The sequence below is a fragment of the Malus sylvestris genome, chromosome 5 (assembly GCF_916048215.2).
Source record: "Malus sylvestris chromosome 5, drMalSylv7.2, whole genome shotgun sequence".
NCBI classification, from domain to species: Eukaryota; Viridiplantae; Streptophyta; class Magnoliopsida; order Rosales; family Rosaceae; genus Malus; species Malus sylvestris.
The window spans coordinates 44394926-44408267 of record NC_062264.1 but is presented as its reverse complement, the minus strand read 5'-3'; the positions used below and the strand labels follow the sequence as shown (position 1 = coordinate 44408267).

The following is a 13342-nucleotide window of genomic DNA, read 5'->3' as shown; positions in this document are numbered from 1 at the left end:
GAGCTCCAAACACAGAAATTCGAAATGAATCTCAATCCCTTAAATTATAAGATTTCAATTAATTAACACCACATGTCTCTCGTCTTTTGCTTACATCACCAAAGTATGAGCTTAAATTCGCATTTTACCTTATGAAGCCCGCAAAAGGCCCACCAATAAGATGTGGGTGGCCAGCTTTTAGTTTTTTATTTTATTTTATTTTTAATCAAAACTCATGCAACAAGATGAAAGTGCAGGCTTTGTACGTGCAGAATACTGAAAGGAAGAAGAAAGACACTCATCCATTATTCATCGTCCCGGAGCTTCATAAACCATGCGAATGCAGTAAAAAGGTGGTTAAAACAACGATCAGTAGATTCAGTACCCGCCATACCGGAATAAAAGAAAGCAAAAACAGAGACTCAGTAGTACCGCCACACTTTTTCCATACAATGTGATTACACATGAACCAGGAGTATTTGATCAACATCATCTGAAAGCTCATCCAGCATCTCCATCTGTTGTTCAGCGCGCCTTATCGGCATCTGCAAGGCATAAATTCGATGTCAATTTCCAACTGAATTGTTGACAGAGAGGTAAACCATATAAAACTTACGAAAAAAGCTCTGAGAAGATGAACTTATATACATAGTTCAAAACCATTGGCTCGAGAATAATTTCCAACAAATAAAGGATGGATGTCCAGATTATCATTGAAATCCAGAGTTGACTTAATCCTTCTGCACAAGACTTATGTTTGGTACTGAGCATGAAGAAACATTTGACCAGATGATTCAATACCACATGGACATTAGTATTCTGAAGAAACAACCTACTACGTGGAACTCATCGAGCCGAGTGACACAAGTGTGGACTGCACGTTCGATCATGATGCCTAAAGGCCCTACAGTGCAAAAGACCTAGCCATCTTGGGGAGGAACCTTACAAGTGTCAGCACTTACAAAACACTTATCATTGACTATTCATAACTAATTCTAGGGTTAACAGGACTCAAATCAAAGTATCATGCAAATAGGATTGTCACAATGCAAAGCATATGGCATGCCGGGTAAGACTCAATCACTATCAAACACCAACCTAAAACCATCATGAACCCCTTTTTGTTCAGCGTTCTTAAATCCTCAGTTTCCACTAGAAGAAACTTCTAGTGAAGCAGGTTTCAGATAATCCAATGTATATCACCCACATAGCAGCACAAACAATTGAAGGAATGGTAGTAAGGATCCACAATGAAAACACTATCAAGGATAACACATACAAGCCTACACGTAACATGACAGCACAACTAGTAGTTACAATCTGCCATTTTTATTTGCGTGAATGTTTTTAAAGAATGGTAGTAGGGAATTAGGGATCCATATAGAAAACATGAAGCACTAGCAAGAACGCTCGTACAAAAACCACTGGTTCCTCCTATTAATGCATGTGTTTGTTTTCGAGTATTGATTATTAGGAATGTTGGCTGTAAAACATTAGTTTGTTTCAAAAGTATAAACGCCGTGAAAAATACTGTTCGTGCAACCGACATATACTAATATTTACGATACCAACAAAAAGGGAAAACACTCGCTTATTTGATGCCATGAAACATCAATTATAACCTTATCCTAGAGACTCCTATTCCTTCTACCATTATAACTCTTTCCAATAAAGAGACTTCTATTACTATTCCTTACAAGAAACACAATCAAATGAAAACTTGAGAATCCAAATACCTAACTGTTATATTTTACCAGAAGTCAAATGTGTGTACTAATTGAAGCCCTTAAAGGTGAAATTGGTGCTAAAATTACACAATGAATGCTGAAACAGCGTTAAACTCGATGTCTCAAAATCTAAAAGGGAATGTTAATGATGAAGCCATTATTTGCAATTTACATTTAAGAAAAATCAAAGGCGACAAGCAAGTGGATCATGCCCTTGCCTCACATCCATCCACCCAGGTGTTTAGCTACTTCAACTTATCGCTCTCAGATAATAAACTGCCTCCTACTTACGTGTATTACGTGCTAAACAAATATGTTACTTCAGAGAGAATGATGAAAAAAAGGAAACCATCTAAATAACCCAACGCAAAGTAGAAGGCTTTTTGTGACGGCTCTCGTTCTTGAATGCAATGTTTTTGGCACAAGAGATAAAACAAAGGAAACATACAACTTTGCAAACTTTTGGATTTGCACTGGCTTAAATAGAGCTTAAAGAATTGGATCACTTGAGTAAAACAAAATTCGGAAAGCAAGAACTTGAAGCAGGATTACCTACTAATCAGACATTGATCCCAAGCTAATCCCAAGGACAAACCTTTAATCATCTCCAAACACAGATTCTGAATCAAATGCACAATTGCAGTTCTAATACTAATTATGAGATTTGATGGATTAAAAGCAGGATTAACAACAAATGCATGGTAATAATCGAGAATTAAAGAAGAATGACAGAGAGAGAGCTCAAAGTTCAAACCTTTATCCAAAGCATCATGAAACTCCGGCTCCTCCTCAGGCACGACGGGGCAGTCAAAATTACCTTGCTTTACGGCGTCGATTTCATCATCCTTGTCATCGGAGAACCTCACGACGATGACAGGGCAAACGCAGTGTTGCACGCAGTAGTCACTGACACTGCCGAGCCTGGCCTTGGAGGTCCGCTTAGAAGCCCCGAATCCCCGGCTGCCCATCACGACGGCGCTGAGGCCGAGCCTCTCGACCTCCAAACACAACCGCTCCTTCATGTCATGGTCCTTGACTATGTGGATCTTGTACGGCATCTTGGCCTCCTCGAGCGGCTTGGCGAGGTCGTTGGCCTTGGTGACGGTGAAATTGTCGAAATCGTCCTCGAGCTTCTGCTGGGACTCCTGGTCCTCGGGGATGGAGACGTCGGTGGCGCCCCAGTCGGCGCCGTAGAGGACGCTGGTGGGACGGACGTGGAGGAGGATGACGGCGTCTCCGGGGCGGAGGTAGTTCTGGACGGCCCATTTAACGGCGAAGGCGCTCTCGTCGCTGAGATCGACGGCGATCCCGATTCGGCGCTGGGCTCCGGAGGTGGGAGTCCCGCTGGGAGGGTAGCGCGGGGACGACGGTTGGACTACGATTGCCGCAGCGGACTGGCGATCTCCGGGTTCCGATAACGGGCTCTTTCTGGGAGAAGCCATGGGGATATAATCGGAATATTTGAGAAGAACGATGGTAAAGGGAATCAAAGAGTTTTTTTTCTTTTCAGTAGAGAGAGTGTGCGGAGGTCGCAAATATTTTAAGTGAATTTTGGGTACACTTTCTGGCAAAATGGTTCGGGGTTGCCATAACTTTTATTTTAGCCTTTGAGAATAAAAATTAATAGAAGTGATCTTTAATTTGTCTGTTGTTTCTTTTTTATTTAATTTTAAACTATATACGTCTTATAGTTTCTTCAATTTTATACAATGACTTATGACGTTGTATCAATTTTGTATAATCATTAGAAATTTATTAAGTTAACAGTTAAATTATGACATGACAGTTATATTTAGGACCAATCATCGTTTAATGATTAACTTAACAAATTTTTATAACGGTTGTTCAAAATTAGTATAAATCGTAAACTATTAGAAAGACGTTAAATGAATTTAAAATTGAACGAAACTTGAGAGTAGAAAATGTGATTTTCATGTAAAATGGCAATTTGTGCTAACGTGCACGACATGTCGTTAAAATGGCGTTGCCAATGAAATTCCGAAATCCAAATCGGATTTCAAGGCTATGAGACTTTATTTAGGGCTAGGTCTCCATCCCCAAAATTCCCAAATCGAAAATCCGAAAAATTAAAATCCACGATCAGAAGAGTAGATTTTAATCCAATTCGAAAAGATGCCACAGAGGCACTCGAAGAACAACAACGACCTCGCTTTCTTCACCTACGACGAGAAGAAGAAGCTCGGCTATGGAACCCAGAGGGAGCGGCTCGGCAGGGACTCCATCAAGCCCTTCGACGCCTGCTGCCTCTGCCTCAAGCCCTTCATCGACCCCATGTGCTGCCAGAAAGGCCACGTCTTTTGCAAGGAATGCATTCTCGAGTGCTTGCTTTCTCAGAAGAAGGACATCCACAGGTGTGTATGCCGCTTTTCTTCCTTTCTCGAACTCTCCTTTTTGCATAATTTCGATGGTTATCGTCCAATTTGGTGTCCTTTATTTCTGTGAATTTGGCTGTATTGGGTTTCTTAAGTTTTGTGTTTTAGTGGGAGTCCTGTGATAAAACGAATTTGTATGTGGGAGAGTGAGATTTGGGAGTCAGTAAGAGCTTTTGGGCAGAAGTATGAATGTCACCGTGTACTCGAGAGCTTCAAGCTGTGTGGCCCCAGACTGCATTGAATCGCAGATTCGAAAGTGGGATTTTGCTTGGTGGTCATAATTCAATGCCATCTACAATTGTTGTGTCTTTGGTATTGAATCCCTTCATAAACAACTTCATAAACCAGCTAGCTTTATAAGACATAAGTTATATGACCGATTTTGGAGGTTGCCATAGGGGTATCTCATTTGAATTACATTCTGCCCTTTTGTGTGTTATGTCTCTCTACTAGGTATTTTTAGGTGAAGAAGGTTTGTCCAAATATGCCTGACTCTGTTTTGTTGTCACATCAGCACTTGATGTTCCTGTTACTATTTATTACTACTTCAATGTGGTTTTCTTCTACGGGATCAAAGAGGTTCGGAGAAATACATTCTATGTTAATTGAAATAGTGAAAATGAAGGATCTATAGTTTTAGTTCTTTGAGATCCCCTGTTGACTAACATAATCCTTAAATAGCTCTTCTTTATATGCTCGGTTAGTAGTATAGTTTTATATTCTCATTACTGAATGACGTTGAAATGAAGGAAAGCTTATTTATTGATATCCCCGATAAGCTACAAATATGTACATATACATGAGTCAAAATAAACACACAAGAGGGAGCCTTCACAAAGGTTGCTTAGGAGAAGTCTCAGCAGTAGGTAGAGCCCCAGAAAGAGAAGGCACCGGAGGGGGATCATTTGGAGCCTCAGTACTGGACAGAACCCTAGAAGGAGGAGGCATCAGAGGTTGATCATTTGGAGCTTCATTACGCGGTACAGCCCCAGAAGACGAAGGCAATAAATGCCTTTGGAACAAACCAACAAATCTCTGATGATCAAGTAAAACCTGACCATCAGTTTCCTTCATTTGGTCAAGCTTCCTCTTCATGTTTGTAGCATAGTCATGTGCGAGCCGGTGCAACTGTTTATTCTCATGCTTGAGCCCTCTAATCTCCTGTTTGAGACTCATCACTTCAGCCGCCAATGATTCAACTTGGCGGGTTCGAGCAAATAGGCGGGTTCGAGCAAATAGGCGTTGGGCCATATTAGACACAGAACCTGCACACTGAACACTGAGAGCCAGCGAATCCTTAACAGCTAACTCATCAGACCGTTTGGAAAGTAGTCTGTTATCTTTGGGAGTGAGAAAGTTCCTGGCCACCACCGCAGCGGTCATATCATTCTTCATCACGGAATCCCCAACGGTAAGAGGACCAGTACGGGAGACGAAGGATGGGCGCCATATGTTGTCTGGAGAAGGCGGGGCTGCCTCTTCAACAAGGTTCAAGTCAAAACGCCGGTCGGAGGGGCCAGACATTTTCAAAGGTGTTGAAGAGAGAAGAGGTCGGACAAATCAAGATCTTAGAAGTGCAAGAATGAAGCTTCTACTGGTGGAGATTCAAGTGTGCTTTGGAACTTAATGCCAGCCCCTATAAAAATCTGCACTCGACGGAGCTTCAGAAATCGAAGAGGCGCCTGCTCAGAAATCGAAGAGGCGTTTGCTTTCTCAAAAGCTGGGCTGCTTAGAGATCACGAGGGTTGATCTCAGAAATCGAAGAGGCGTTTGCTTTCTCAAAAGTTGGGCTGCTCAAAGACCACGAAGGCCGATCTCAGAAATCGAAGAGGCGCTCGCTTTCTCAAAAGCTGGGCTCCCCAGAGACCACGAGGGCCGATCTCAGAAATCGAAGAGGCACCTACTTTTCCAGCCTTGTCAGCACCTGTCACACGCACACTCAGCTTTGCGGAAATTATGGGCATTCTGTCGAAGACTTCTGGGGAAGTAGAAAACACATGAATCTTACTGTTCAATCACCCACTTCCCACACGCAACAATAGCTCATGGGTACCACAGATAACTTTGCCAAAGTTCTCTGCCAAAGTTGAGCACGTGAAGCTTGCAGCTCCCACTACATCGCTCTGACCAAGAAGGGTAAAAGAATAGCAAAGAAACAGCATTAACAAAGTTTAGACCCATAAATTTTGAAGGTCTAGCTACCATATTATTACCCACAAGGGTAAAGGAACAGTACCACTACTGGATAATTGGAAAGTCCCTGTGTGTCAACCTCTGTGCTTCGTGGCAAGGTAGACTAGCAAACATGCCCAACCTTTACTCACATTCGAGAAAACACTCCCAATAAGATTGCTTGCTCCAAAATCGAAGAGGCACCGTCCTCCGAATCTCGAGAGCCAGACTCCCAACATGACTACTTTCTTAAAAATCGAAGAGAGGGTAAAGGAACAGTACCATTGCTGGATAATTGGAAAGTCCCTGTGTGTCAACCTTTGTGCTTCGTGGCAAGGTAGACTAGCAAACATGCCCAACCTTTACTCACATTCGAGAAAACACTCCCAACAAGATTGCTTGCTCCAAAATCGAAGAGGCACCGTCCTCCGAATCTCGAGAGCCAGACTCCCAACATGATTACTTTCTCAAAAATCGAAGAGACATTGCTCCCCGAATCTTCGAGAGCCAGACCCCCAGCATGATTGCTTTCTCAAAAATCGATGAGGCATCGTTCTCCGAATCAATCGAAGAGGCGCTCGCTTTCTCAAAAGTTGGGCTGCTCAGAGACCACGAGGGCCGATCTCAGAAATCGAAGAGGCACCTACTTTTCTAGCCTTGTCAGCACCTGTCACACGCACACTCAGCTTTGCAGAAATTATGGGCATTCTGTCGAAGACTTCTGGTGAAGTAGAAAGCACATCAATCTTACTGTTCAATCATCCACTTCCCACACGCAACAATAGCTCATGGGTACCACATATAACTTTGCCAAAGTTCTCTGCCAAAGTTGAGCACGTGAAGCTTGCAGCTCCCACTACATCGCTCTGACCAAGAAAGGTAAAAGAATAGCAAAGAAACAGCACTACCAAAGTTTAGACACATAAATTTTGAAGGTCTAGCTACCATATTATTACCCACAAGGGTAAAGGAACAGTACCACTGCTGGGTAATTGGAAAGTCCCTGTGTGTCAACCTCTGTGCTTCGTGGTAAGGTAGACTAGCAAACATGCCCAACCTTTACTCACATTCGAGAAAACACTCCCAACAAGATTGCTTGCTCCAAAATCGAAGAGGCACCGTCCTCCGAATCTTGAAAGCCAGACTCCCAACATGACTACTTTCTCAAAATCGAAGAGAGGGTAAAGGAACAGTACCATTGCTGGATAATTGGAAAGTCCCTGTGTGTCAACCTTTGTGCTTCGTGGCAAGGTAGACTAGCAAACATGCCCAACTTTTACTCACATTCGAGACAACACTCCCAACAAGATTGCTTGCTCCAAAATCGAAGAGGCACCGCCCTCCGAATCTCGAGAGCCAGACTCCCAACATGATTACTTCCTCAAAAATCGAAGAGACACTGCTCTCCGAATCTAGAGAGCTAGACCCCCAGCATGATTGCTTTCTCAAAAATCGAAGAGGCATCGTTCTCCGAATCTCGAGAGCCAGATACCACAGACCACTTTGTCAAAGTGCTCTGACAGCGTTAAAACATGTGAAACTGGCAGCTCCCACTACCGTGCTATGACCAAGCAGGGTAAAGGAATAGCATTACTACTTGTTGTTAGGGAGACTCCTATATATGTCGACCTCCATCCCCAACGGACAGGCAGACCTGCAAAAATGCTCAACCCTTCATCATATCTGAGAGGGCACTCCCAACGAAGCTTTTCGAAATATTCAGCTTTCTTTCCCCCGATAATACCTCTGCAAACAAGCTATACTAGAGCAAGAATATCTCATATCATCAGGGTTAAAAGCAAGAGTATCCCATATCATGCTTTTTCCCTGTCTTTTCCTTTGGCCTTGTTTTTACCTGCAAGATAAGGAGAAAGAGAGCAATGAGTCAGCACTTGGAATCAAGCTTCCAGCCAGGAACTGACTGCCTGGAACCCCTTACCTGATTACTTACCTGGCATTGCTCTCGAGTACTCATCTTCATAATCTTATGTTTCCAGGGAAGATTCCGCATCTGCTTGAGGAACAGATAGGGCAAGTGCGAAGGATACAAGGAAGCATGTGGAGACAAGCGTAACAGCACACGTGCCGATACATCCATTACTCTGTCAAAAGCAAAAGTATCCCATATCAGCAGGGTGGAATGTACTCTAGATTTGATGGACTTGTTTTGACCCTCAAATTCTTCAGTCGGCCTTATACTCTGGAGGAAACCAGAAAACCCTCCAGCTCAGTTCAAGAATAAGCCTGTGGAAAGTTACTTCTTCAAAAGCAAAAGTATCTCATATCATCTCTTCTCATTTTTCTTCTCTTTATCCTTCATGCTGCTGCAAGATGGGGAGAAGGTGAACAATCAGTCGGAGCTCTGATTGCTTACCTTGTCTGTCACCTCTTTCAGCAGACCCCCTAGCTCGGCGACTTGGGGGACTCCTACTACATGGTTTGTATCGCGCTTGACCAAACCTGAAACTACAAGTAAGCTTCAAGTGAAATTGATACATTACCTTGTGCATCTCCACCAGTTAAAGATACCACCCCTGGATGGAGGAAGAGTACTTCCAGAGAAGATGCCACATCTACCTATGAGACAGATAAGGCAAGTCAAGACGACACCACACTCCGATACTTAGAAGTTTCGTGATTACGAGATCATTCTCCCATAATATTTCCTAATGTCATTTGTACTAAATCATTCACTTGTACTCACTAAAGGAGAGCTTGAACCTATGTACTTGTGTAAACCCTTCACAATTAATGAGAACTCTTCTATTCCGTGGACGTAGCCAATCTGGGTGAACCACGTACATCTTGTGTTTGCTTTCCTATCTCTATCCATTTATATACTTATCCACACTAATGATCGGAGCAATCTAGCGAAGATCACAAAAAGCGACCGTTTTCGCTACCTAGGATCTATCTTGCAAGAGAACGGATAATTAGATGGAGATCTCAACCATAGAATACGAGTTGGATGGATGAAGTGTAAGAGTGCATTCGGCGTGTTGTGTGACCGTCGTAGGCCACTGAAGCTCAAGGGAAAATTTTATAGGACGGCAATAAGGCCAGCGATGTTGTATGGCACAGAATGTTGGGCGGTGAAGCATCAACACGTACACAAAATGGGTGTAGCGGAGATGAGGATGCTTCGTGGGATGTGTGGGCACACGAGAAAGGATAAGATTGGGAATGAGGATATCCGAGGTAAAGTAGGAGTAGCCGAAATTGTAGGAAAGATGAGAGAAAATCGGCTCCGGTGATTTGGACATGTGCAAAGAAGGCCGACTGACGCTCCGGTTCGAAGATGTGACTACGGGACAGAGGTTCAGGGCCGAAGGGGTAGAGGAAGACCTAGGAAAACTTTGGAAGAGACTCTAAGAAAAGACTTAGAGTACTTGGATCTAACGGAGGACATGACACAAAACCGAGCGCAATGGCGTTCTAGGATTCATATAGCCGACCCCACTTAGTGGGAAAAGGCTTTGTTGTTGTTGTTGTTGAATGACGTTGCTTTTAACTGGGGAATCTGGTTCATAGATTTAGTGGGAATTCCCTGGAGTCTAGTGGTTCTAGGATTCCTTGGGGGACTTCAGTGGACTATCAACCCAGTTATATTTATAAGGAGACAATTATGGGACTGAAACTAATTTTGAGCATGTAAGCTTGGTTATAGCAAGCTCATTGTTCTGCTGGTTGTGATCTTTGTAGTTGGCTGTTCTTGATTGTATTTTGGTTTCCACGAGGCATCCTTTGGAAGATGTGAGCTTGGCCGAGCTTGATGCCTTTTGGTTGTATTTCCTTGCAGTAACTCTGGAGTAAAATTTCACCAAGGTGTAATCAATAGGGGTGGCAATCGGATACCCATTTATTTTGTACCACCACTAACAAGGTAGTAATGGTGGTGTTGGTACTGGTGATGGTGAAATACACCTTGTTGGTAATGGTACCCAAATAAACGGGTATGCAATGGGCCTTTCACCACCCCTAAATATCTACAAATTCTATCATTTATGTGGTTTGTGCTTAAGGTGTTTCTTCCACTTGCCAGAAAGCTAGCTGCACATACTGCTCAGCAGAAGCAAGAAAAGAACGAGGAAGATGATCGGTTAATGCAGCAGAAAGCTAGAGAGCTTGAGGCTTTTGATCAGCAAAACCACGGTGCAATTCCACAATACAATGATAGAAACCAGAGCCAAGATAAGACTGGTTTCCACGGGGCAAACAGTGTGAAGGTCACTTCTTATGAAGAGGAGGCTCTTCGGACAATGAAAGCCTTTTGGCTGCCTTCTGCTACACCTGCAGCTCCTGTTAAAGTAGATGCTCCCTCTATGAGCACGGTCTGTCCAGAAGGAAATGAGAAACTAAAGCTGAAGTCCCTATTCTCTGTGTATTACACAGAAGACAGTAACGAGAAGAAGACTTCATATCTGGATAAGACACTTATCTGTCCGAGCTGTAAGGTTACTTTGACCAACACGCTGTTGCTCGTGGCCCTTAGTTCATGCGGGCATGTCTTTTGTAAGAAATGTGCTGATAAGTTCATGGCTGTAGATAAGGTTTGCCTTGTTTGCAGCAAGGGATGCAAAGAAAGGAACTTGGTGAACTTGGCAAAAGGAGGAACAGGCTTTGCAGGGCACGATGATAATCTTGAAGCAAGAGACTTCAAGCATTTGGGGAGTGGTTCCGGATTAGGTTTGGTGAGACCCGCCGCGAAGACTTAACCTTGAAAGGATTTGGGGAGTGGTTCCGGATTAAGTTCATCCTCAAGAAAAGAAAAGAGAAGTTGCACCAAAGGTTCTTCTCTTTTGTTTTGGCTTTTATGATTTTGTAGGCAGTATGTGTAAGTTGATTTGTTCCTATGCATTGCTTGATCATGTTTTATTCTGCGTGAAGCTATAGTTATTGAACAATTAAACATGGATTACCATAAACTAAATCCTAGATAATTGATAATTGCTAAAACAGTGGGACCTCCTCACAAATGATGCTTTCTTACACCATGCTGTCACTGTGACGGTAATTCAAAGGTTATTACGTACTTTTAGTGCAATTATTACAGTAACATTTTCGTTGCATAGTTCTTGTCGGTTTAATGTTTTACATAGACCAGCCTTTGTAATAGGATGCTGACATTTTATTGGTAAGCTTTTTGCATGTGGGGTGTTTGAGGAGAAATTTTCAGTTTGCCAGAAATTTAGTTTGGTATACTAAGTGTCATAATACAAGTGATTATAATTTTTTTTAAATGTTTTGGTGTATCGGATTGTACTCTCATCATATTGAAAAATCTCTCGTGTTTTAGAGTAATGGAGAGAACACGTTATTGGAAACTATGGAATGGATCAAAAGCTCGTGCTTATCTAAAACAAAATCCATACAGCAATGAGCCAGCACTATCGGTCCCCACGCACGCGATACATATCGGATCATTTAAAATATAGTCCAATCCGTTAAACCTTTAATTAAAGAATCCTTAAATTAATTAACCCCAATTATTAAATAAATATGATTCAGCCAAGTGGGATTATGCATGGAACGTCGCAAATACAGCTCACGCTCCGGTGGGCGCTGTTGACGAAATTTTTTTTTAATGTGATCGGAATATGGAATGATATATCATTTGTTATTATACAAATAATAAGATATGTGTGTTAAAAAAATTAAACTTTTCACCATTTATATAATAACACGTGGTATACCACTCGTGTTCCCGTCACAATGAAAAATTTCTTGCTATCGACGAGCACTTACGGGGAAAATTTTTAGTTGTGACGAGAACACAGATGGTACACCATGTGTTTTTATGCAAGTGGTAGAAAATTCTAATTTTTAAGTTATTAACCTTTTAACACACATAACCCACCATTTATATAGGAACATGTGGTGTATCACTTCGTGTGACAGGAATACTGAAAAATCTCTCCACTTACAGCACCTAAGGCCTAGCCATATTGATTCTTTTCTCACCCACCATTATCGCTCCTTCGACTTATTTTTTATTCATCGTTTCAATCTATATTAATTTTCTTTATTGATAAAGTAAGATTGATTCGTTAATCTTAGAATATTATCCCCACTAATGACTTAACCTAATATCGTGAACCATAATTTAGCTTCATCCCTTTGTTTTTTAAATAATGTCGACATAATTAAACGGCAACCCGGCGTCGCGTGATTTTCTCTTTCTATCAATCAATTAATACGTATTTTAGACCATCATAACAATATTTATCGTAAAATAACCTCAAAATAATTGGAATCTCGGATATCAACATTGTCGCTGTATACATGGGCGATAGTCTGGAGTACTCTAGATTTTTCGTGTAATATGAGATGAGAGGACAAAGTCGGGAGGAAGAAGAAAAGAAATGAGTTGTCTGTTCGAATCAACTATCTCGTAATCAATCTAATTCATAGTTTTCTAACAGTTACATTTTGATGCTAATCATTTATCGCAATTGGTTGGAGAGGGAAAGTATCTAAAGAGATCGGTGAGGATCGAACCGCACCACAGTACATAAAAGTTCATTATTTTTTACTATTGCGATAAAGCGTTATCTGCCGTAATGACGTCGTTTGTTTACAAAAAAAAAAATGCCATATTAAATGGGACGAGGGTGGATTACCAAACAAAGACCAGTAAACTTGGCAGAAAAAAAGAAAACAGACAAACGAATTAAAGAATAAAGAAGGCCGTTAATTAGGTGGATTAAACGAGAGGTGGTTCCTAAATCTCCTCCTAATATCTCTGTTTAACATGACAACCGCAGAGGCCGTTCATCAACCAAAAAAGAACGGGGTCCACAACAAAATTAAAAGAAAAGGGAAAATAATTATTAGTCAAAATTCTGGTAATGCCCTCTTAATTTAGAGATTGTTTCTAAATGCCTTTGAAAACGCTAAAATTTGTTTTTGGCAACCAAAAATTATTTTGCGACAAATATAGGCTTAGAAAAAATTTAGTGGCGTCTTTTGTTTCAAAGAATGGTGACCTTCATAGGTGGATAAATAATAACCTTCAAGTCTTATTCAGTTGATAAATAATAAAATATGTGACCGAGTTTGACGATTATGGAC

The 13342-nt window shown here is 41.7% G+C and overlaps 2 protein-coding genes across 3 annotated transcripts; one reads left to right on the top strand and one right to left on the bottom strand.

Annotated features, from left to right (window-relative positions):
* Positions 1-262: 262 nt before the first annotated feature.
* LOC126624345 (universal stress protein PHOS32-like) lies at positions 263-3335 on the bottom strand. Of its 2 annotated transcripts, none has more exons than XM_050293412.1 (2): positions 2461-3334; positions 263-524 (listed from the first exon to the last, which is right to left on the bottom strand). In XM_050293412.1, the coding sequence occupies exons 1-2, from the start codon at positions 3146-3148 to the stop codon at positions 505-507; spliced, it is 708 nt and encodes a 235-aa protein (XP_050149369.1). In that variant the 5' UTR covers positions 3149-3334; the 3' UTR covers positions 263-504. The 2 variants fall into 2 exon arrangements, with proteins under 2 accessions (XP_050149369.1, XP_050149368.1); XM_050293411.1 differs by lacking the exon at positions 263-524 and adding an exon at positions 2267-2326 and having other exon boundaries at positions 2461-3335.
* A 367-nt stretch (positions 3336-3702) lies between these two features.
* Positions 3703-11260, top strand: LOC126624340 (E3 ubiquitin-protein ligase CSU1-like). The gene is made up of 2 exons (XM_050293408.1): positions 3703-4078; positions 10314-11260. The coding sequence occupies exons 1-2, from the start codon at positions 3840-3842 to the stop codon at positions 10984-10986; spliced, it is 912 nt and encodes a 303-aa protein (XP_050149365.1). The 5' UTR covers positions 3703-3839; the 3' UTR covers positions 10987-11260.
* Positions 11261-13342: the final 2082 nt, after the last annotated feature.

Excerpts from the sequence above, each read along its gene's own strand:
- LOC126624345 (XM_050293411.1), bottom strand. The coding sequence starts at position 3,148 with ATGGCTTCTCCCAGAAAGAGCCCGTTATCGGAACCCGGAGATCGCCAG. Across the intron at positions 2,327-2,460 it reads TCATGATGCTTTGGATAAAG|AATCTGTGTTTGGAGATGAT; the intron begins GTTTGAACTTTG and ends CATTTGATTCAG.
- LOC126624340 (XM_050293408.1), top strand. The coding sequence starts at position 3,840 with ATGCCACAGAGGCACTCGAAGAACAACAACGACCTCGCTTTCTTCACC. Across the intron at positions 4,079-10,313 it reads CAGAAGAAGGACATCCACAG|AAAGCTAGCTGCACATACTG; the intron begins GTGTGTATGCCG and ends TCCACTTGCCAG.